Source organism: Dicentrarchus labrax, unplaced genomic scaffold (assembly GCF_905237075.1).
Source record: "Dicentrarchus labrax unplaced genomic scaffold, dlabrax2021, whole genome shotgun sequence".
In the NCBI taxonomy this organism is placed as follows: Eukaryota; Metazoa; Chordata; class Actinopteri; family Moronidae; genus Dicentrarchus; species Dicentrarchus labrax.
This window is the reverse complement of record NW_026136704.1, coordinates 24,393,242-24,417,975: the sequence shown is the minus strand read 5'-3', so window position 1 is coordinate 24,417,975 and position 24,734 is coordinate 24,393,242. Positions and strand designations below refer to the sequence as shown.

The following is a 24,734-nucleotide window of genomic DNA, read 5'->3' as shown; positions in this document are numbered from 1 at the left end:
TAACGATACGCAGACCTGTCGGGGTTTGGGACACTCTTCACAGCTGGTCAAAGAATATTTTTACTGGTGACAAACAATGAAGCGATCACTGCAAATGATCAAGATTACATGCCTGTGTTATACCTTGTTTTTCATCAGTGGAGTTAATTACAACAAGCGTGCACATGAACATCAGTGGCAATGTCCTTGGCACAACTCCCTGTCCTCTCTAGTAAACAGAGACTCTCATACACAGAATTCACCTCTGATATGTCTATTTCCCGTCAGTTTTTCTGCACGACACGGCTTTTAGAAATGTCACTGTACACCAGAGGCAATGTCCTTGGCGCTGTGTTTTTCTGAAAAGTCTCATACATAAAAACCGTAAATAAAAGTCACTGTGGAGTTTAATTTTGTATGTGTGGATCATGAGTATTCAGTGGGTGATCTGATGGGGATTTTTTGTTGATTTGAGTTCCCATGGTGTCTATGTAACAGTTCATTATAATATTTGTACTGGATTGCACTCCTGAAGCAGCTTGTCATTTAAGGGCCTTTTCCACCTGGCTAATTGTTGCATGATCCCCACTTTCTTGTCAGGTATTCCCTCCTTCTCTTCTTCCATTCAAATCCGCTCACATCTAGAAGATTCACTCTCGCACAGGCACAGCTTTTCCCTCCCACATTTAACGGTTCTGGGAAAATGCATCAACTTCCATCTGATTATGTGTGATTCCCTGGTGCATCCATTGCTGCATGAATGTATGAGGCTTGACAATAAGTTTCACATTCTCCTGTTTCCTCTCAGGATAACTCGGGCCTGCTCGGGGAGTCCAGCCCAGGTCTGAGTTCTAGCAAGAGGCTGAGTAAGAGCAACATTGATATCTCCGCCCCTAACGAAGGCCACAGCCAGGCCGGGCCGCCACTCAGCCGTAAGCAGAGCGACTCGTACGATGGAGACACCTCGTCTACGGGCCAGCGCAGCTTTTTCTCCAGGTGGGGCAGTACGCATGAACAAATTTGGCATTATTGACATTGCTCTCTCTTTTTTTCATTCAGTTCAATTCAAATTCTATTTACTTCATTTCTCAATTGATTATTTAGAAAATGTTTTATATCATCATATATAAATCAATACATGATATAAAAGTACTACACACACTGTGTTTAGAGCATATGTTTTCTAATCTATAAACCTTGATCCTCTCTGCCTTAATCCAAGGTCCTGACCCTAAAATAACCTCTAATACATCAAACTAGCACATTTGTCACTAGGAAAACCTGGACATTTTTCTATCATAGTGGTTATATACTAGCACAACCTATTTTAATAACCTATAATAATAATCATGCCCACTCATTATACTATTAGTAAGAAAAAGCGTTGGTAAACTCAGAACAGATCTGTCAGTTAGAAGATAGAATTTATTCTCTTTAAAGAATAAAAGGACCGTGCATGACTTTAGTGTGAAGTGACTTCAGTTTTTCATATTTTATTCATGCACTTACCCATACAAAGATTTAAATCCACATTAATGCACATGCATCACACAAAAACACATACACACAAAAGGGAAAGTCTACAATCTCAATCTGACTTCTTCTTCAACAGTGGTTGGTGCATGAAGGAGGGTTATAAACAAACTGTGAACACATACAATTAAATACATAGTCCATCAAGTACAGCGGCCATCTGCCACTATTGGTCGATATGGAAAGATGGTGTAGTGTTTTGTGCAATAGATAATATAAGAATTACAGCATTCAAATTTGCACAGATTTGACACAAAACCATTGATATATATGTATATGTATATATATATATATATATATATATATATATATTCAAATTTAAAAATAACATTTGGATAATTTAATAATTAGCCATTTTCATATATAACAAAACTTTGGTCACACAAAAATTATGTCATCCATTTCTGTCAAACAGCATTTGTCGACAACTGATGAGTGTGTTAGGGCTTCATATATTGACCCAGATGTTGCACGCCGGCCCTCATCCAGGTTTTCCTGGAATGTGTCACCCTGTCTCGCTCTTGCTCTTTATCAATATTTGCAGCTTGACTGCCCCGTCTGCCTACCTGCCTCTGCTGGACTATAAATAGCCTGTTTGAGCCTGTGCCAGCCAGTTTGTGTGAGAGCGGGTGAATTTAGCGTTGTCTGGGTGGCTGGAGGGGGTACGACTGCCATGTCGACTCACTTCAGGCAACCAGTGTTCCCATTCCAAATCACATGCTCCACTAGGCTTACATCATCAGAGTAACACAGACTCTGAGGAGAGGATCCCATCATTTCACACTTATCCCACATTGTGTTCAAAGCGCTGCACCTCTCACCTTTCACTTCCTGTTACACTCCTGATTAAGCCCAGGCTTCGCTGTGTGGAGGGTAACCTCTGCTCTTGGATGTGCCCTTTTCCCCTGCATCTCCCAGTGGATATTCCCAGTCACCAGGAGGGCTTATTAAAGCTGCTTTGCCCAGACATGATCCCTCCTATCAGAATGGCCTCTCGGATGACTCTCTACCTCTGGTTCACCCCATTTCAGATGTTTCCACATGCACTTTACTCTGCTTTAGCCCTGACTGGGAATTGCTTGTGAGATCATGTGCAAATGGTCATACAGAACCACTGCTATTATGAAAACCCAGGAGGGTGCTGTCAGTGCATTAAGCAGTGGTACAGATTTTTAATATGTTTACCATTTCTTTTATTTCTGTCTAATTTACCCCCCAATCTATCTTTGTTAGAAATGTGTGCTTTGGCTCACTGATGTTTTAAATGGTTGTAGTAAAACTAGTTTCTCAAGTTGAGAAAAAACAAACACCTAAATGGACATAATTGACAGCATTTAGACATCTATTTTGTCTAAAGTGCTCAGAAAAAAAAGATTATGTGCAGTTAGAGTTACTGAAAGGCTTAGTGCCCATAAGTAAACCTTTCTGCAATGCTTTAGTTTAATAGGGAGGCATCAGCATCAGATCTATTTGTTGCTAAAAAGCTTGGCAGTATGACACATGGTCATATGTTCTTTGCTCATTATCCCTCATAAAAACATGTCAGTGACAGTTAGTCAATGTTTGTCATATTTATTTAACATATTAGTGATGATGTTCAGTGAAATGACAAGTGCTATAGCTGCAAAAAGGGAAATTAAGCCCATCCAGGCAGAAAAAATAACACTTTCTGCACCAACAGGCAACATTCTGTGTGCATGAAAAGTATGCTTGCTCAGAGCTTTGATTTTTGTTGAAATAAATTTCATATGTCAACATGGGATTTGAGTCTATTTGCAGAAGTAGAGAACATGTAGTCGTTCTCATCCCTGCTCTGTATGTCATGTTCATGCAATAAATAATGCCCCAGTGGTTCACTGACTGTCTCTTCAGCTGCAGACAAACAGACTGACTGACAGTTTCTTGAGGGCATGGTAGGAAGAAGTAAAAGAGTGAACACATAACGAGAGACAAGACAATAACCAAAATGGAAGCGGAAGGCAATCAAAGCACTATTGATTTGGCTTTTAAAGATGGCTCGAGACTGTTTGCTAATCCTTTTTCCCCAAGCTGGATTTAATGGGAAATGTTGGCTCGCTAGAGAGCAGAGAGATCTCGTCAGTCGGCAGAGGGTTGCGACTGAGACCAGCACTGCTGTTCAAACAGCTGTAAGCATGATGCAGCCTGTGAGGACTGAGTGAAGAGCTGCTCAGGCTGAGTCATAAAGGCCCGGCGCCAACACTGACCCCAGAATGTTAAAACTAGCCAACTATTGAGTCAGGACAAAGCAAAAGCATGACTTACATTCTCTGAGACATTTGCCTTCCCAATCTCAGCATGCACATTATTGTTGAAACAAAGTGTTACCCCCCAAAATTATATATTTTGTATTCATTTCTTACCTGAAGCCACATTTACAGGCTTTTATTCTTAATTGTTATGATAAACAGCTTTTAAAAGTGATGCCTCTGTGTTTCAGTAATGTATTTAAATGCTTAGTACCTGATCCTCATGTTATTGCTGAATAAACCACTTTCACAAAATCCTCACGTGCCTGCACCCAGTCCATTTATTAACATAACAAATAAAAAAAACAGTAGATAACATTCTATATTTTGTGGCCATGTCTGTTCCCCAGTTTGATGAAGGAGAGTGTGGAAGTGCGTGGCGGCAGTAGCACCAGCTTGGTGTTGAACCCCGGCCGATTCGACTTTGAGGTGTCGGACTGCTATCTGCTGGGCTGTCCGCTGGGCCTTGTACTGGCCATGAGACGCACTGTGCTGCCTGCTGTCCAAGGTAAGAATCAGACACATGCAAAGCATATTAGCTAATTATATTTTTTATTCTTACATGCATTAACTGAAGTATGGGCCCTTGAAACACACACATCACACCCTTACTTATGTGTGTGTGTATATTAGTCTCCTATTGTTTTACTGTTTTGTTGTTTTTCTGTTGTCTTATTATAAGCTTGTCAACTATATAGCACTTGACATTAGAGTTTGATAGATTGGTCTCATCTGTTTACTCTTTTTTTTTCTGTGAAAATACTCACCATTTATAAAAGGATCAGATCTGTTTAAGCCAGTTTTTCCTCTGCTCTCCAAAGGTTGTTGTGTTCCCTGCCCCAAGGAGAAAAGAAAAATATTTCTTTTCTTGCTCCACTGTTAAATGTAGTTCACTGAAAACAAGGTACTCTGATGGCGAGCACCGCTCAGAATATGCTTACACTCTTACAAACAGGGAGAAAATGAGCTTCTGATAAGAAACAATAAGTTATTTTCTCTTTTTTTGAACCCCTGTTTATAGGGCTTCCAAATCCCACTCTGTCAAATATTGCTCTTCCTAATTGCTTTGCTTGGCCATTGTGTTTTCTGACCCTCAGTGAGCCAGCTCCATCCAGCCTGCTCTCAGATTTTCAACCTGTTTTACCCCTCGGACCCTTCAGCCTCCAGACTGGAGCCGCTGCTGCAGCCTCTCTTCCACAAGTTGCCACCATTTGCTGTACCACGCTACCAGCGCTACCCTCTCGGAGATGGACGCTCAATGCTCATAGGTAGGATGCGTGATTTAACCCTGGAAATCAATTTACCAGCGTGGGGAGACATGAGAGCAGCTCCTCCTGAATATTTCATTGGTTAATCTATTTTCTGGTGTAATTGTAATTCCATATTAATAACCTTTTAGATTTTGCATTTCAAAGCTGGCGTGAAACCTTTGAGGAATCCTGTTAGCGGGACTAGATTACAGCGGCACTGAGATTCTATGACTAAGTAATGTGAATTTTCACAACCGCACATGTACACAGACTCAGATGCACACAGAGCCTCAACCCCATCGGTGTGACTTCGCCCTGCAAAGGCAGAGCTAAATCCTGCCCCGAAAGCCTGAAGTTTGAAGTAATTATACTTCATCTTCTTGTGGTGCAGTAACTTTAGCCTGCCACCCCTCTCTGAGGATAAGGCACAGCATGTGAGATATTAGTCTGCTAGATAAGGCACAGTACTGCTGTAATCCCCCTGGAGGGCTTGGTTGTAGAGACTGAGTCCTTAATGAGCCACTGATTTATTTGAAGCATGTTTTAGCCCACTTTTGGGACATAGAGACTCACTCTAAACAGCAGTTATGACGCATCGCCTGGTTCCCCTGCCTCTCTATCCACCAATCTCACTGAGAGAAAGTAGGACAAGGACTGATCGTTTGTGCTAACAGCTTGCAAGCGTGAACCCAGATCAGAAGACTTGTAAGGCTTTGAAACATTTATTTTTTACTCACTATGCAATCATTAGAAAAATGTATAACTCAAAGCAGATTTGTCAATGTGCCACCCCTGTGACATAATTTCCATTTTGCTTTCAATTAGCCTGCAGTACAGTATATTTTTGAGTAAGATCGTGAATATCGGCTATTCATTTGACAAATTTGGGGGAAAAAATAGAAATGAAAAGCTTAAAATTAGGCTTATAGTAAAAGAGCATTATTGTGTTGCATTCCTCTGTGCCACCGATAGCTGTGGCTGGAGGCATTCTTTGTTCAGGTTTGTTCTTGTGAACAAATTTTTGGCCATAATTCAAGAATTGATGACCACATTTCGCAATTGATCGGACAATGAATTAGTGACACTTTTGACTCATAATTTAAGAACGAAGTGGGCGATTGTGTTATGGCTAATTTCACTGATCCATCTCATCCTTGCTGCCTTTCAGTTACTGCCTCATTCTGATGAACATATTGCAGCGAGCTAATCGTGATTCTGTAAGTGAGTTTCACCTACAGCTCACAGAGAGGTTTTGTATCTAAAAATGCCTGTAGAAAACAAAAGCACCACATTTATAGCTATACTCTACAAGAATCCATCTTTACATAATACATAAAATCAGTTGCACCTCTGGCTAATTATGAAATTTATGAGAAAATGTATTAGGGGATTCACTGTTAGAAGTGAGGCAAGCCAACACAAGCGAGTGTTGTTGCTTTTTCTGCAAAAGTCCTGTCATGTTTGAACAAAGCCGATACAGAACATTTATGTAACTCAAACCTATGCGGGTATCCAGCAATGTTACATATTCCAGGTCTGAAAAGAGCTTCACTAACTAATTAACTAACTAACTCTAAATCATTGTATATGTTCTCCGCATGATGGATATATCAGCTTCAATCAATTTATTTGGTTCCTCTTTAAACAGGGAACCCATGAGCAATCTGCGTGTTTCACTTGTATGTGACACATGATAGTAAATACCACAGTGTTTTTACCCGTGTAAACTGGATGCCAAAGCTGTGATTTATTAATTTAATCATGTTCAGCCAGTCACAAAGTGGGATGCTAGTGCTGATAAAGGTGATGAAGTGTAAAAGCAGACACACATCGTAAGCTTGCAGCTATACCGGCTTTTAATTACGGGTCTGCAGCCCTGTTCCACGGATCGAGCTTGGATGCCGTCAAATTATGTGTTAAATTAAAAACCATAGACAGGTGCACATGGAGGCAGAGGCAGACATACAAAACACACTCACACAGAAAAAACAGTGGCACACATCACCCATTTCCTGCTCTGTAATATGGTAATTAGTTGTTATGAAGGCATGGAGAGCCAATCAAATCAGGCTCCTGTGGGTATGACTTTGACATCCACACCCGTCAACAGTGGAGGTTTTATTATGATGAATGCTGCTAATATAGAGGGAATGAGCCCCCTTCCTATTGATTTCCAGCTATGGTCCAGTGGGAAATATGATCATCCATGAAAGCAAACGCATGTGGAATTATAGTCATTTTTATCAGTATTGATCACATGGCTAACAGTGCTTTAATGGTGGTGTATCTTTTTGCTCTGCCATGAAATTATCCCCTAATAGGATGCTCGTGTGGAGGCTGAGAGGGTGGCGAGGACTGGAGGGGAGGGCGCTCAGTTAAAAGTCTCTTTTTGTTACAAAGACGTTTCAAGGCCACAGTGCAATCATCCTCCCTCACGTTATGAATTCTCTCTGCTTGTCCTTCCTTTAACACTGTCATCTGCTGTTTCACTCTCCCCTGCCTTGTGCTTAGGTCATAATCTTTTTGTTTCCAAACTGGTCATTTGGTGGGACTGTAATCTTTTTAGTTTCTCTTCTCAGATTTACAAAGACACTTTTGCCCTATTTTCCTTCTGTGTATGTCTTTGTCACCATGTTGTTCCCTCTTTCCTGCTAGCCCTTGCAGTTTTTTGATGTCACACTCTCTGCTTGTTCCCCAGCACACGTCTTTTGAAACTGTATTTAGTGTGTGTGTGTGTGTGTGTGTGTGTGTGTGTGTGTGTGTGTGTGTTTCAGAAAATGCGTCAGAGACAGTGGCCCTTTCTCTCTTCTCTTTCTTTTCTCTCTGTCTGTCAGAATCATCTCTCCCTCCCTCTCTGCTCCTCTCATCTTATTGTGCTGTGAGAAAGACAGAGTCATGCTAATGTATCAGAGGCTGAAAGAGAATAAGGCTCCTCTGAGCAGTGTGGGGCAGGGCACATTAATGACAACAGATTGCAGTGTGTGTGTGTGTGTGTGTGTGTGTGTGTGTGTGTGTGTGTGTGTGTGTGTGTGTGTGTGTGTGTGTGTGTGTGTGTGTGTGTGTGTGTGTGTGTGTGTGTGTAGGACTAGGGATGGGGGAAAAAATTGATTCACTTAAATATTAGATTTTTAAATTGAGTTTTTGACTCCTGAATCAAGAACTTAGGGACGCCAGCTGTACCAGGTGCGCCCTGTGAGGGATGTTAATTCAAAGGCTTTTCTTTATAGGCTTTTCTTATGGCACTAGCTTAATGAACAGGAAAAGCTAAATGTTGCAGTTTACTTGTATTTTTATATATGCAGCAATGATGCTGCTGAAATAAAACTCAGAAAGACTGACTGACATGTGATGTGCATTGTTTTTGGAAATATGACTCATGATGTCTCTATAGGTGTGTAATTCAACTTTTTTCCCAAAGTCTAGTGTTGGAAAAATAAAGCAGGTGGCCAGAGAGAGGGGTATTTAATCTGTATTCTGTTGTGGATGCAAATCTTTCACTGTGTCAAACCCAGTCATTTCTGAAAACCTGCCCTGTCCTTCTATTAATTATGTTTATGATTAATTCATTACAGTAATGGTTTAGTTTTCAAAATGTCAGAAAATGGTTAGGAAAATGTCCATCACAATTTTGCAGAGCCCGAGGTGGTTCCCATCAGGCTGCAACTAATGATTATTCTTAATTATTATCTTTTTTACTAACTAAAAGAAGAATCTGTTAGGAACTAACTAACTAACAAACTATTCTTTTCATAATCAATATGCAGATTCATTTATTTGATTAATTGTTTGGTCTATAAGTGAGTAGTAAGTGAGTTGTTTGGTCTATAAGTGAGTAGTAAAAATGGCTATCACAATTTCCTTTAGCCCAAACAGTCTAAAACCCACAGATATTGAGTTTAATTCAAGAGAAAGCTACAAATGTTCACTTTTGAGCAGCTGGAACCATCACATTTTTGGCATTTCTACTTGAAAAATTATCAAAATAGTTGCAAATTGACTTCCTTGATTAATCAATTGTTGCAACTCATTGTTTGTTTTGTCCAACCAACAATGCAAAAAACTAAAAACTGACAACTGAGTTTTTGCTTCAAATATTGTACGTCAAAGGGAATATCATTCTGTCAATACTTTTTGCTTTTTTTATGCACCCATTTATGTTAATGTGGCAGCATTTTAAAAAAAACCCTCGTGCAACCACCACCCTGTCCAACAGTTTCTCCCTACATTTCCAATGTTCATTCATGCCAATCAATGAATATCCAACCCAACTTAACATCCTGCCATTCAATGCTTGTGCACTGTTGGACATTATAAAACAGGCAGCAGAGTTCGCTCTCTAATAGCTTTAAATTATAAAATTGATGTGAAAATCTATTAGTGGATTCACTCCCGAGAAGAGGGGACAAGCCTCTATCTGGTTCACAGTCATTAGAGCTTCAACAACAAAATACCTTTTCAAATACCTCCAGGATGTAGCCTGTGAGGGAACAGAAAAGTCTCGCCCTCGTAACATTTTTTAACTTAATATTTAATGAGGAACATTAACTTAAAAGTCACCTATGTCTGAATGAGAAAATGCCATCACTTGAACAGATGGATGAAGCCAGTAATGTTACGTATTCCATGTCTGAAAAGGGCACTACACACGCACACTTTAATGCTGCAAAAATTTGTATTTATGTGAAAACCATTCAATCCGGCATCCCTGACACGTACATAATATCTGTCAGATTCCATCATCTTCATCATCCTAATATGGATGGTTCTTTGCCTTGACTGTGGGCATTTATTAACCACACCTGATTCTCCCTCACGTCTCAGAGTGCGGCTGTTAATCTGTATTCTGCTGCAGTAGCCGATCCCTCACAGACCAAACACAAGGCAACATGTGGCTGCATCTGGCGGCATATTTATAACCATTCCTGCATGCCGCTGGGAGAGGGTTAATCTGCCAATAACTGACTGCTTCATGAAACAAAACGGACTATTCTCGGGGATCATTTGATACATCCAGACACCCCAGTTACAAAAATGGAATGCATGCAGGAGTGGAGATAGCATCTGTCTAATGGTGGTGTTTAGTGTGAGTGGAAGTCATGTCAACAGAGAATTGTGTCAGAGGCAAAGGTTAAGAGAAAGAAAGATGCCTATAAAAGACAGTCACATTTGCAGACACACTCGTTAAGCCATGCTGCTTCGTATTCCTGCTCCTGGTTCATACCTTATATCCACTCCATCACATCAAAGACATCCTACTGGATTAATACATATTACAGTAAATGGGAGCAAATAAATGGCATGATACAGAAATGCGGTGATCTGCAGTTTTGGCTTGTTTGTTTACACAAATATATAGAATATATCCTGTTCAGATGTTTGGCAGAGAATGGATTGGTCTGAGGTCAACATTTTATCTGTAACACACCATATCCAGTGTCATAATAGATTTACAACAACATACGAGGCCTAAACATTTTGAGTTTCATACTACTTCCTGTTGTTCAGCTAAGGAAATACTGTTGTATTACATTCAGTGTGAGTCTCCTTTTGTCCCCAGGACATACTGTATGGTTTAAGGTAAATGTGATATTGAACTGAACTGGTAGACACTTGCCTCTCTGACAATTAAATTATTGATGAAATTTGTTTCTTCTAGGCTCTGCGTCTTACAGAATAACAAGTAGATCCATGATGTCTGGTGAAACCAGGTCTTCAGGGAAAATTCACTTTTTCCTATTATGCAGTATTATCACTGAACAAATAGGAGAGAGCTGCGTAGAGACGTGCTGGTTGGAGATAAGAAGCCAACCTGATAAAATTATTCTACTTGTCTACCCCATGTAGACTAGCAGCCTCTGTCATTGTACTCCTACGTAGTCCTTGTCTTTAGTTTACCGTGATAAAACACAAAGCAAGTCAATACACAACAAGAGGCTACCTCATTAGGCAAAATAATAACATTGATTTAAAGATTGAGGCCAGTCAATTGTTGACTGATCAAAGCATTTCCTTTCCTCTTACCTCTTCGTCTGTCCTTGTCTTTTCTTTTTCCCTCCTCTTCTCACCCTCCCTAGCGGAGAGTATCCAAGGTCATACAAACGTGTTTCTGGAAAGTGATCAAACTCCTGGAGGTTCAGCTTCACAGCCTGGGACGAAGAGTGAAGGAGGAGGAGGAGGAGAAGAGGGAGGTCGTAGAGCCAGCGTGACCAGTGTGGAAAGTGAAACTTCGATTTGCTCCATGGGCCAGCTGGGAAACACCATAGCTAACAGTGAGTAGGAGGGACGCTACACTGTCTTGCCTAATTTATTAAATTATCTTCTGTAGATGAATTCAGGTTTACAACTCTTTCGCTGACCTCAGATTTCCATATCTATTCTTGCAAATGTGTGTTTGTTCCCAGTTTCCAGCAGCTGGTGGGGATCCAAGAGGCTGGATTATGCTTTGTATTGCCCTGATGTGCTGACTGCCTTCCCAACAGTGGCTCTGCCTCACCTTTTTCACGCCTCTTACTGGGAGTCCACTGACGTAGCAGCTTTTGTTCTCCGGCAGGTGGGCAAGCCTTATTGAGAGCATGTTTTTTTTTTTTTTTTTCTAGCAAGTTTTAGAGATTGAGGGAAGTAGTGATTTATTTTAGCATACTAAAACATTAAAGACTTACACTGACTTGTTCTGGTATATGATAATTAGCATACATATGACATTTCAGAAGGAAGTTTCACCATAAGACAAAAAACTGTTTGTAGGGAAAAGTAAGAGCTATGTGAATTACAGTCTCTGAAAATGGTGGCTAGTATCAAAAAAGACTTGTCAAATCAAATGTGGAAGGATTCTCTTAGCATGTTACTCTAAAAACTCCAAAATATGGCAGGTCTCCAGTCTCTTGTTACGTTTTAATATGCACCATCTTCCTTGATGTAACAGTTGTGGTCTGTTCACGGCCTCCAGATTTGTTTACTTCTATAACTATAGATTTCTTCTTCGACTACTTCTTCAACTATAACAAAATGAGAGTAGCAGAAAGATACTTGCTGTCAGTGCATCATCCATTTAGCTCTTTGTGAGATGTACACTAAAATCTGTCTGTATAACAAGAAAGTTGTAGGCGGTATAAAGTGGAGGCACTGGGCATAGGCCAGTTGGAAGCAGAGTTGTCTTTTTGTGGTGCTTTAATATGAAGTGGTTTATTTTTAGAAACTTTTGTTGGCATTTCTTGTAAAATAAAATTAGCAGAATAACAGTTTGTTGTGCAAATAATCCAAAAACTATTCAGTGAATGGCAGTATGTTGCAGTTGACAAAGGGGTCCAAGGATTGACCCATGGGGAACTCCACATGCCATTTTAGTTTATTTTGATATATAATGTAGGTGAGACTTGGATCCATTAACGTCTTCCGGAACGTCCAAACAAAGGCCAATCCACTAGTTTTTTAACATATGCCATCTTTAAGATGCTGCATCCTCTGTGACTTTTCAGATCGTACTCAAAGTTTAAGGTAGTGAAAGGTGACTCGGATGTTTTATATTCTCCTCTTTTGCAATTTTTTTGAACCAAATGCTATTCGTTGTGGAACAGCTGTTTCCATTTAATGATGTCTTCTTGCTTCACAAACAACACAGCATTGAGGAAGGATGCTGCTTAGTTGTTCAAGAGCTCCTTCTGCACAGATCATACCCTGAATATGTTAGAACCAGAAGTCTGGCAGCCAGCCAGTAATGTCGTCAACACTCCTTTATGGCATGTAACTGTGGAGGCTGCATAAAGAAATAAACAATGTAGGTATAGATTTACCCCCCAAAAAATAACCATAAATATTGTGTGAAGGCTCTTCAAGACAGTATGTTTAGCTACAATCCAGTGCTCAGTCAAGCCTTTATGAGTAATGATTAAGATTGTGGGGATTGTGTGGTGGTCTGCAAAATGAAGGGAAGGTCACTATCAACAGTTGGCACACTTTATCTTGTGTGAGGATGTTTAAGATTCATCTCACACCTCACAGTTAAGCCTCAGACAAGTGGGAGACAATTTATCAAACGTGTTTGACTGAAATATGAACAAATCTGACCAGGATTCTGTAGTGTGGGCTGGTTTGTGTATAGAATTTGAAGGACGTGACTATAATCTGCAGAAGTCAGAAATGAAATGTGTGGTACCAACCATTTTTTACGGTTGGTTAGGATTTTAAAGGTATGCAAATGTGTTCTCAGCTAAAGTGAGTCTGGTCATTTCCATACCTCTATCATTAACTTTCTTCACATCACAAGGACTCAACCTTATAGTCTTATAGTGCCACCAGTGCATATATTTCTAGTACTTAAGTGGGAATTAAACCATGAGCCCTGGCAGTGCTACTACCACCATCTACCCACTGAGCTGCCCATGAATATATCCCATCTTTGACAGTGATTACAGTCATGTGTAGTGTGTATTTGTGAATCTGTGATAATGACAAGGATGTTCACTGAATCCAAAGAGCAGGATAAAAACATAAATAAATTAAACAAGTGTATCACGTCATATCCTATTAAAAGCCACTGGAAACACTGTCAGTATTTGAATTTGATCATTAGAAAGCAGAGCTCCCGAGGAAAAAAAAAAAGATTTTCTTCACTGTGCCACTGTCTGCTGCAGCAGCGTGTCTTCTTTGTGAGAAAACGTGAGTAGAATAAGGAGAGCACATAGAAGAAGTGCTATCGACGCCATCAGGAAGCTAATAAACCCAAAGATCATTATTTTTGGTTCAGTGGTTTTCAGCTCCAGTCATATTAAAGGATTGTCATGGAATTTAAGGGCTGCACAGAAAATTATTTCTTAAAGCTGAATCATGTGCTTTTCTCATAGTCCAATTTCTAGGAGTATCTTAGAGAATGTGTTTTTAAACAAGGAGCATCTCTACATCCAAGCCAACTAGTGATTGAGTCAGGAATGATATGCATTGCCTCTTTCAAGGAGTCAGTGGTAATTTTCTTCGAGTACTCTCCAAATCACCCCTTAGCCCTTAATCTGTGTCAGTGCTGCTCTTGTCACAAAAGCTTTCCATTAGAATTGTGATTTATGATGCCTAAACATAACTGCAGATTTAATTTCAAGGCGTTAGATGGTTCCATGTTATTATTGTTTATTATTCTTAACTGCATTGATGTGCAGAAAGTGCTCAGGCCATTACTGATAGACAAACCTGGTCTGTCTGCTTAATGTAGGATTTGATTTCAAAGGCTTGGGTGTGGAAATGCCTGCTCTTATATATTCATGTGTTTATTGACAGCTAATGCGATGTGACTGTGTGAAGACCCAAGAATCAGATAATCCGGACTCCGCTCCATTCTCTCCCTCCAGCCCACGTGAGAAATGGCTCAGAAGGAGGACACATGTCAAACTAAGGGTAATAAATTATTCGGTGTTTTACTTTGTAAAAATTTACTTTTGTCCCAGTTTGCTCTGCTGGCTAAATCACCAACACAAATGTGATTATATTGCTCCTCAATTACCTTTTAGAAGCTCATGTTCAAACTTTATGCAAAGAAATTCATGAATATTTTAACAAAGCACTTTGGCTTGGACACAAGATATTACACAACCTGGAATATTGTCTCTAAGGTGCCTCTCCTTCTCAGAAATACAACCACCCACACAAACACTCACACACAGTGCAGAAATTGTTCTTCTGCCACATTAGCCTTGCATTCATTCAGACTAAAAATACATTTATCACTAACTCTTGAGGTTGTAATGCTTTATTGCTGTGGCCCGTGTGAATGGTCTGTGGCTTGAATTTCTTAAAATACTCCCACACTTTCACCTTGAAGCACTGATGCAGGCAGACACACACAATTACTTGATGCTTCTGAGCCGTGCAGAGTTAAACAATCAAGGTCACGTTGCTATCCACCATGCTCCTTTTAGCTTCCATTTTCTAAAGACAGGAATTTAGTTACTGCCTGCTTTTATTGAGGCTATAAATAGAACTCCAGGAACCAGAGTACCATGGAAACCTATATTTGAGTCTGTGAAGGTTTTCCTCTTTCAGTGTGATCTTGTTCATGCCTCACCTTGGCCAAGTGATGTGTTTTCTGATGTAAGTGCTTAAAGAACAGTTGTTCTACAAAAAGTTGCCCCATCCTGAGTATGATTTGGTATGTAGAGATTTAGAGCCGCTCCGTGCTGATTGAATCTGAATCACAGCCAGCTCATCTGCTGCAGAGTGATACAATTCAGAGAGACTTGGCTTCTATTTCTGATCTTCCGCAGCTTCCTCTTTGTCACAGCTGGAGCAGGACCACTAGTGTGGCTGTTGTTTCTTGTACATGCTGCTCTTTCGCAGGCAGGGGTCTGACTCTCCAACTCCTCTCTTCCACGCTTTTGTCGGGTTTGAGTGGATGGTGATACTAAGGCGCATGTTGCTTTCTTTTTGTCACGTATGACTGCACAGAGTAACTAGTGAACTGTGTCGGGGAAATCTAACCACATATCCAACACTGTTAGGCCTCCTCAAGTCACACAGTAGCTGGGATGTTTTATTTACTGTATGTTAGTGTATGTGTGCAGTTGTGCATATATATGCCTGGCAAAATTAATTGTTGACAAAGCAAAACAACTGGAAATTATGTTAGATGCTACATCTGTTAAATCAGTTATCATTTACCAATGTGGTTCAACAGTAAAATACAACCACAACATGTTTGATCACGTGAGCACTTTACAATATGATTATGTGCAGATGATCCATTATCTTTCAGTGAGTGCTGTCAATAAACAGCACTTTATTTTCAGGTAAATTAAATGTCATCGCAGCCTCTCGCTCCTCATGAAATCATTGCAATAAACAAAGATAGAATTAACAAATTGCATTCACTGCTGTTGCTATTATGTACTCATGAAGTTGTACTTCTATTATAGGATGTTTATATTAGCTGTGACTCTTGTATTTTATATTTTTAAAAGTAAACGTTTTATCAGCTCTTGATAAGCGTAAACCCAGCACAGGCCTCTGGAGGAAGTCTTATCTTTTATCGTACTATCTACAGGGCAAAAAAAGCAGGGTGTATAAAAAGAACATATGTGCCGAGCCGAATTCTCCAGGATAAAGTGAAGGTTACAGAAATGGCAGAAAAGTTGGTAGGAAAATTTCTTTCATGGTGGCCCGCAACAGAGTCTGAGAATTATACACTTGCGTTCTGATAATATGCTATTAAAATGCAGCCATCTCAGCAATGAGAGATTTAGGGATTAGTGTTTCTCTGCTGGCTCACTTGGAGGTTCCACTGAATGGTGCAATATGGAGAGAAGAACAAGACAAGGAAGCTTAATAGTGAGTTAACCCTCTTTTCTGGAAGATCCCACAGGGCATTGTTCAAAGGCATTTGGTTGGAAATCTGGAAATGCAACACATCTCTGCTTGTTGTATAGTGCTGTGTGTCTAAAGGGCTTATAAAGACACGTGTGGTTATTTTAATGGCTCCTCATGGTAGTTCAAGAAGGCGCAGACGTCATTTCATAGTCACATGTTGTAGGCTACCTACTGTGTAATAGTTTATGTCTAATTGTTAAGGTGGTCCACATAAACCGCTTTTAGCATTTTAACTCCCTTCACTTCCTCAGAACTCCTATTTACATTTAGTTTGATGTGAATTTTTGAATAGTTCTGAAGCCCTTTGTTAGCTGCCCTTTGGGGCAGCAGCAAGTTGTAAACACAACATTCACATATTATCACCTTTAAGTTGACATGGTTAACTTGTTAGCAAACAGTTTCATATATACAGTACGCAGCAAGCAAATATGGAACAACATTCTTTTGAGGTTTTTGGCCACCTCGTGTTTAGTCACCTTTTATCTCGGAAATATCTGTCTCTGTAGCTGCTAATATGTTTTCTCAACCTAGCTGCTCTATCTGTCTGTAGTGTGCTGCAGCAGGTAGTGTAGGGTAGGTTTTTTTGTTTTTCCACTGTAAAAGTTCCTGTTGCATTTGGAAACAAGCCTGATGTGCAATGTTACGGGCAAAATCGAAACGATAAGCTGTTAGAAACAAAAAAGCTTTAGCTTTGGGTCATAATTTTTTATAAGTTTATCTCTACAACCAACCCCTTCCATGTTACACATAGTCATTTGACCCATTATTAATCTATCAATAAAAATATAGATTTTAGCAGTTTTAAATTTGTGTTGATGTATATTAAATGTCTATAGATGGTTCTTCTGAAGCTCACTGTCTGTGTTAGGCTTTCTCAGGTTTGAGCATTGACGTTCATTCATGACCTTGGGATAAAATAATGTTTTTTCAGAGCTTTCTACCATCTTTCTATCTCTCTGTCTCCATCAGTCAATGCAAAAATTTGCTTCGGAACATCACATGAGCAGCAGTAAAAGGTGAAAACCTTGACTTCAGTGTCCTGACTGAAATGTGTTTCATGCTCCCTCTGCAGAACGTCACTGCCAACCACAGGGTGAATGATGTCATTGCCACTGAGGATGGACCTCAAACTCTGGTTGGTCGCTTCATGTACGGCCCATTAGACATGGTTACCCTTACTGGAGAAAAGGTGAAAAGCAGCAACATGACTGAGTACTACATGTTGTATATACTGTGTATGAAAGACTTAACATTAATCTCTGCCCGTTGACCCACCCTGCCTCTCATAGGTGGACATCCTGCTAATGACACAACCTCAGTCTGGCCGCTGGGTGCACTTTGACACGGAGGTGACCAACAGCAGCGGCAGAGTCACATATACGATACCCAAGAGCAAGAAGCTTGCCCTGGGAGTCTATCCGATTAAAATGGTGGTCAAGTAAGCATCCACATAGCAGGCCCTTTACCGAGTGCTGCATAATGCAATAAGACGTAGCAATACATAGAAAAAGGAGAGAACTATTGAATTAAGTACTATATCCATGCTCTGTATCAGTATGTGGGCTTCTAGCTAAGGGGTGCAGTATAAAGGACCTTGAAGGGAATAACGACCATGTGTAGCAAATGCAGTTTCTCATTCAATCTCTCTCCTTTTATATCCCAAGGGGGGATCAAACAAGTGCAGAGGCCTACCTGACTGTGTTGCCACGGGGCATGGAGTGTGTGGTCTTCAGCATTGATGGCTCTTTTGCTGCTAGTGTGTCAATCATGGGCAGTGACCCCAAGGTCCGCCCGGGAGCTGTCGATGTCGTCAGGTAAATTGTAACACAGCCTCTGAGTGGGTGTGTGGATGAAGAAGGTTCAGAAGGATATACATTCAGAAGTGAATGCACAACTGATGTTTGAAGCATTTAAGCGTGTCCTCTCCAAGATAATGTCACTACTGCTGATCAAAATGAATGACTTTGGAGTGTATTTGATGTTATGTATTCACAGGCATTGGCAGGACCTGGGATATCTAATTATCTACATCACAGGCCGCCCTGACATGCAGAAGCAGCGTGTAGTATCCTGGCTCTCGCAGCACAATTTCCCCCATGGGATGATCTTCTTTTCTGAAGGCCTGGTTCATGATCCCCTGAGACAGAAGACCATCTTCCTCAGGAACCTAATACAGGAGGTGAGACGAACCATCGTTCTGACATTGACTGTACAGTGCATTTTGTTCTCCACCCCACACGTATCTCTTGATTTCTTATGAGAGCTCACAGTGTTGTAGCCTTGGGTTGTAGCTGCATCGAAATGCCACGCACATCTCCGACTGATTATTTGCTCTCTCTCTCACCCTCTCACCAGTGTCACATTAAGATCAACTCTGCTTATGGATCCATGAAGGACATCTCTGTTTACAACATGCTCGGGCTCAGCCCCTCACAGATTTATATTGTTGGCAGACCTTCGAAGAAGTACCAAAATCAGTGCCAGGTAGTTCAGTTTTCATATGGGTCTTTTATCTCTTTCTTTAGTTGCATTTCATGGTCTGTCTCCCTATTTCAGTTGAAAGGTTTTGTTTTTTCCACTTGGTTTTTCTTATGTACTTTAATCTTCTTACTATTCTTTGATTTTCTAATCTCTTCTCTGTGTGGTGTATGTAGTTCCTGAGCGATGGCTATGCAGCGCACCTCTCCACCCTTCAGTTTGGGCACAGAGCCAGACCCAAGAAATCTCCTTCAGTTCGTATGGTTCTGAGAAAAGGCTCATTTGGTCTCTCAGCGAAGCCTGACTTCCTGTGTAAGCGCACCCACCTCCGCAGGACCATGTCAGTGCAGCAGCCCGACCCACCGTGCACACCCAACCCAAAGCCTGAGCGAGCCCAGAGCCAGCCGGAGTCAGATAAGGACCACGGGGGAGGAGGAGGAGGAGGAGGGGGAGGAGGAGGTGGACAGGGTGTATGGGGAAGAGCCTCCATGCACCGTGGAGACACCACTCCCTGACATCAGAAAATAGATGGAAGGATTGCAGGAGGATAGAAGAGGAGTAGTAAAGGGGGTCTTAGTGTCCAGGGCCAAGGTGAGATCTTATTGTTTAAATATGGCTCAGTAATAATACCTTTGGGACTGAAGAGACATATTAAAAGAAAAATAGTCAAATGCAAAGAACCAAAGCCTTAGATATCTTGACGTTTAGTGCCTAGCATTGGTCAAGCTCCAAAAATGCCGGATCCCACAATTATGATAATGCAACTTGATGGTGTCTTAAATAACATGTCCCCACACTGCCTCCTATCAGTTATTTCAGACTTTAGAAAGCTCCCTGCAGAGCCAAAAAAATATTTTATGACCGCTTTCACAGACAGAGTAGTCCTCGTCATGGTGAGTAAACTGAGCACCATGTGTAAAATCAGTGGAGTATTTTAGAAAATACCAGAGCAGAGCAATGACATAAATCAGTCCTACAAATTTTGTTAAAACCAAATCAATTAGTCTCCTGATTTTACAGCGGGAGACAAAAATAGAAAATAATACAGAAATGTGCAAACATCAAATGATAGCCGACTGTGCCACTTTCTTAACAATATAAACAAATGTCCTGTGTTGTGCACAGGCTTTCTCAGACAACCTATGTACAGACGTTAGTTAAGAGTTTCAAAGCGGTGCTAGATTGTCAGAACAGGCCTCCCCAGACTGCTGCAACACCTGTGAAGTCATGTTTTATTGTTTCCCCTTAGAAATAACAATCACTGTCACTGTGGCATTAATGGCCGTTATCATTTATGTAACATTTTACTTCACATTGTCTGTTAAGCCTCAATAGCAAACATAGATTGATTGTTCTCGCTACTGTTGAGTTCCGGCAAAGTCAATAAATGTCCACCTTGATTAGATTAAGTTCTGTGATTTACCTGATACATTACAGTCTTGACTATTTTAGTCACAGAGGCATTCATATTTTTATATATGCACTTATGTCTAAGAGCCCAAAAGAAAGAAGGAAAACAGAACAGAAAGGAATAAATAAAGAAGCAAAGAAAAAGTAACAATAATGAGTGATTTTTCTGGATACTTAATATTCCTTTGGCAACCTGAGTGAGAAATGCTATTATTAGCAGCAGCTCCCTAGGAGGACTGAATGTAAATTTGCCCATGATTATGATTATGCAAGTACTGATGAGCTACAACTGCAATGTCCTACCATACTTGAAATCCGATCTTTTCTAGATTTGGAAATATGGTCGTATAATTGTTGTACGCAATTATGTCGATTGGAGCCATATCACCGTAAGAGCCTGTAGGAACAAATATGTTGATACAGAACACATTAAGCACTAATCAATGTGTTAACTTTTCCTTTCCTTTGACAGTATCACCTCTACCTACTGTACATGTACATTGGATCTTCTGCTGGTATCCCTCAGCTTTACCTCCTGCTTGGCCCTCTACACTTTGCCACCTGTTCGGCCATTTTTTGTGACCTGCCACTTAGTCTTCGTGCCTGAAATTTTAAGCAGTTGCTGGGGATGGCAATGATTTTTGCGAATGTCTGTGTCAAGCTCAAATTGTGTTAAACTGTAAAATCAAAAGAATGTACTTTAGCTAGTAGATATACACATGTAATCATGCCCACACACAAGCTTCAGAGGATGAAAAATGTGATGGTGACTTTGAACCTGTTGAGACTTGAGCAACAGATTACCAGATGCTGCACCACACACTCTGGTCCCATTCAGACTGCTGTGCTGACAGGTGGTCATGTTGACTGACTCCTGCACTATCCCTCCACTTGTGTAAATACGCAACACACATCATCCCTGTGTGGGCCTCTGGACACAGAAGCACTGTGACATTTAGGTTCAATCTGTACACGAACTCTGCAATCTGGAGCCCCAATCAGCCAACCTCGCCGAACGCCGGCCTCTGCCTCCATTTCACTCCCACTGTTAGATGTCTCCCTCATGTTGTGGCTATAGCTTACAACCCCTGCCCATCCTACCTTCCCTTCAACCAGTCAGGCAGAACATGCCTTTCGACAGTCTTCTCAGACTGGGATCCACAGCCGGTGAAGTGCCGGTGTTGGCACTGCCGTGCACGGCTCAGCCCCTGAGGTCGAATTTGCACTATCGAAGTATTCCGCTGTGGTTAGTTGCGGTACTCGCTTCAGAAACAAAGAGTTGTATTTGTATTTTACTGTATTTGTAGTTTTTGTTTTTCCTGCAGATTGCGCACTGTTGCTGCCTGATGGATACTGTAACTACTGGAGGATTAAACAAAAATAGTTTGTAGGGAAGTGTTGGTTTTACCAAACAATGTTTACAGATTGATAGACACAGTTGTAGAACGTGATCAGACGTGGTTTACCTACATAATTAAAATGGCAGTGTAATTGTCATTATTGGTAATATTTAGTTTTGTTTCTTTGTAGCTTCAGTAGCTTGCAGGATATTGTACAGTATACCCCACGCCAGTTGAATTTACACCAGGATGCCCTTGCATCCATTTACTACAGCTGCACTGGAACCAATAGATTTGTGATGAAATCTGATGCTGTCTTGTGCACTCAAGGTTGAATAGAGTCTTACTGTGGCCATGTTTAAAACTCTGTGCAAGTCAAACATATTTTTCTATGAGGAAATATTGTAAAAAGAAATATTTTCAATGTATGTTTTGAACCATTTGTTGTTTGACTTGTTGAATGCTTGATTTTTGCCTTAAATTGTTTTTGATGTTATGTAGAGATACAAAATTATTAGATTTGTTTGACCAAAGTATTGAGTTTTACTGTTACTTCATGACAAAGTGCATTTTATCTTGTTGATATTTTGCTTTGACATACTGTATATGTGTGTGCATGTGTGAGTGAGTGTCTACAGTAGGTATTTGTTGTAGAGTTGTATTTACTGTGAACATGAAGACAGCTATGACAAGTAAATGCCTCTGCAGAGGAATCAGAGGACACAGGGAGGCCAGTATTAACATACCTGCATGTTCTCACTGCAGCTCACTACTGCCGGCTTTTCAGAACTGAGCGTGTATTTTTATAGGTTTGGATTGCAGCAGTGTGTCAGAAGATTACTTTGAGGTTTTTATACCTGCTATGAAAGAAAAAGGGCTTATGAGTTCTTAGGTTGTCTTGGTTTAACTGAAAACCTGCATAGAGGAGTGGAGCGTGCAAGCCAGGAGGGAGCTGTCTTTGACTCTTTTTCTTTCACCGCCTAGGTGGTCCAGTAATTAGCTGTTTGATTACTACTAAGTATGTATGACTCCCTGTAGTACCGCCCCTGTAATTACAGTGCACCAATTAGCATTACTTGGTAATTGTATAATATTGTAGAAACCATACTAAAATACTTAACTTGATTTTGTTTTGCATTTAGATTGTTAATACTGAAACATTGTTATCCAAGCAACAAAATGATCATTCCCATCAATGTAATAATCAAAGTGACTCCATAATTCTGTATAGTTATATTTTTCTGCCGTGATGATACACTGGAGGAGGGAAATATTTATGCTGGGCAGCATTTTAGTAAAATGTTAGTAAATGGCAAAAAAAGATCGAATGGTTAAATGGTGATTGTACTGTGCATGTTAATTATTTGTTATTGTTAAATAATGGCTATCGATTGTCATGTTTGTGGTCCTCTTAACTAATAATAGAGTAGTTATCTGTAAATAAGTGGTGAATAATAATTTATTGAACCACCACATGTTGAGTACAATCAAAATCAGTACTTTATCACACTGGAGCCACCAGACAATGACAATGGTCAAAACAGGCAGTTAATGATTAAAGTATTTTCTTAACAGGAGCGGGGTTCGGTACACAGTTTAACAGTCCGCGAAGGCAAAGGTATCCAAATCACTAGGCAAGTCTGGGTCTGGGTCCAAAATATGTAGTTAAAACACACGAGGAACAAGGCTGGAACACTTACTAACAAAGAGCTAAGACGAACTGGCAAACAGACGAGGGAGCAGAGAGACTAAATACACAAGGGAGGAAGGTAGTAAGGAACAGGTAAAACAAATCAGAGCGGGGCAGGTGAACACACCAGCAGAAAAACACACAGGGACAGGAAGAGTCTGCAATGAGAAACAAAGGTGAGTCCATCAAAATAAAGCAGGAAATGGTAACTGATAAAATGGAAACACAACCTTAGATAAAAATGTAGCATATTTGAATTTCTGAAAAATGAGCCAGTGCATTGTTAATACAGATTGTGAAGTTACGTCTTTTACCTCAAACATTCACTTATTTAGTGGCATTAATAGAAACTGATAAATCATATAAATTCCAGTTTTATTTTATTCTTAGATACTAGAGGTTAATAATCCCAATATCACAGGGAAAACACCAAGAAAGAAAAGTACAAGATTTATTATATAATGTAAAATGTTTGTATTTATCTAGAAACTTAAGTGTTACACTATTATTGTCTTAAAATAAATATGATTAACCTCTCACTAAGTAATAATGTTGTCAAATGATTAGTATTCACCAAATCATGACTTAACCATTGGGTAGTGACCTAATTTGCCATTTATTAACAATTATTATGACTACTAAAGTAAACTCTAGTAAATTAACTAACATGGTGTGACAGGTTCTTCTGGAATTTGATGACTTTATTTATTTTTGTGGTCTTATTTCTGGTCTTATGAGTATTTGACACTGGCCTTTATGATCAATAAGGGAAAAAAACTGCTACAGTTTGTTTTGTACAGATCTCCTGTGATGAACATGTTTTTGTGTTTATTGGACCCAGTCCGTCTTTCATTATTGCATAAATAAAGATATTTCACAGTTGAAGAATTTAGTTTTGCTTCAGGTGTGTTTTATTATTCCTTCCATGCCTCTGATTTCCGGAGATGGAAGCTGAATCACCTACGATAAGCTTTTTTATGCTTCAAGTTCAGGAGTTTTACTGTGGGGCATCAGAGTGATACCTGCGATATCCTTAGCCTTGCATGTAAAGTCAAACTTAGAAACCTCACTCCAACTTTCCCTTTTTTCACCATTCACTTACTACTGCTAACTACCTGACCTATAAATCTGGCAGTTAGACTTAGCACTGTTAGATTTCAGACATTAGGGAGACTGGCTTTTATAGTAGCAGCAACAGCTGTTAGCCCTAATCATCAGAGCAGCACTGCTGCTTAACCAATAAATGGCTACAAGCCTGTACTGATTGCTGGAAATAAAATCAGTCATCCATTCACTGCCCAGTGCTACACCACAGACAGCAATGTTAATATAAGGAGCCATCAATTCCAAGCATGCACACATCTAGAGTGTGTTGATATTGAGTTGTTGAGTTACAGTTCGCTCTTGACCTTGGAAACAACCGACAAAGTAATCTCACCAC

At 40.2% G+C, this 24,734-nt stretch overlaps 1 protein-coding gene across 6 annotated transcripts in view; it reads left to right on the top strand.

Moving 5' to 3' along the window:
* The window catches only part of pitpnm3 (PITPNM family member 3), an 80,118-nt gene extending 55,933 nt beyond the window's left edge, over positions 1-24,185 (top strand). For all 6 annotated transcript variants that reach the window (XM_051397382.1, XM_051397381.1, XM_051397383.1 and 3 more), the window contains 13 exons: positions 788-975; positions 4,130-4,287; positions 4,877-5,047; positions 11,104-11,298; positions 11,431-11,579; positions 14,294-14,410; positions 17,448-17,564; positions 17,665-17,813; positions 18,040-18,189; positions 18,371-18,554; positions 18,731-18,859; positions 19,030-19,444; positions 20,736-24,185. In XM_051397382.1, the coding sequence (XP_051253342.1) occupies positions 788-975; positions 4,130-4,287; positions 4,877-5,047; positions 11,104-11,298; positions 11,431-11,579; positions 14,294-14,410; positions 17,448-17,564; positions 17,665-17,813; positions 18,040-18,189; positions 18,371-18,554; positions 18,731-18,859; positions 19,030-19,368 (2,046 nt within the window). In that variant the 3' untranslated portion in view covers positions 19,369-19,444; positions 20,736-24,185. The remainder of the gene's footprint in view (positions 1-787; positions 976-4,129; positions 4,288-4,876; positions 5,048-11,103; positions 11,299-11,430; positions 11,580-14,293; positions 14,411-17,447; positions 17,565-17,664; positions 17,814-18,039; positions 18,190-18,370; positions 18,555-18,730; positions 18,860-19,029; positions 19,445-20,735) is intronic.
* The last annotated feature ends 549 nt before the right edge of the window (positions 24,186-24,734 follow it).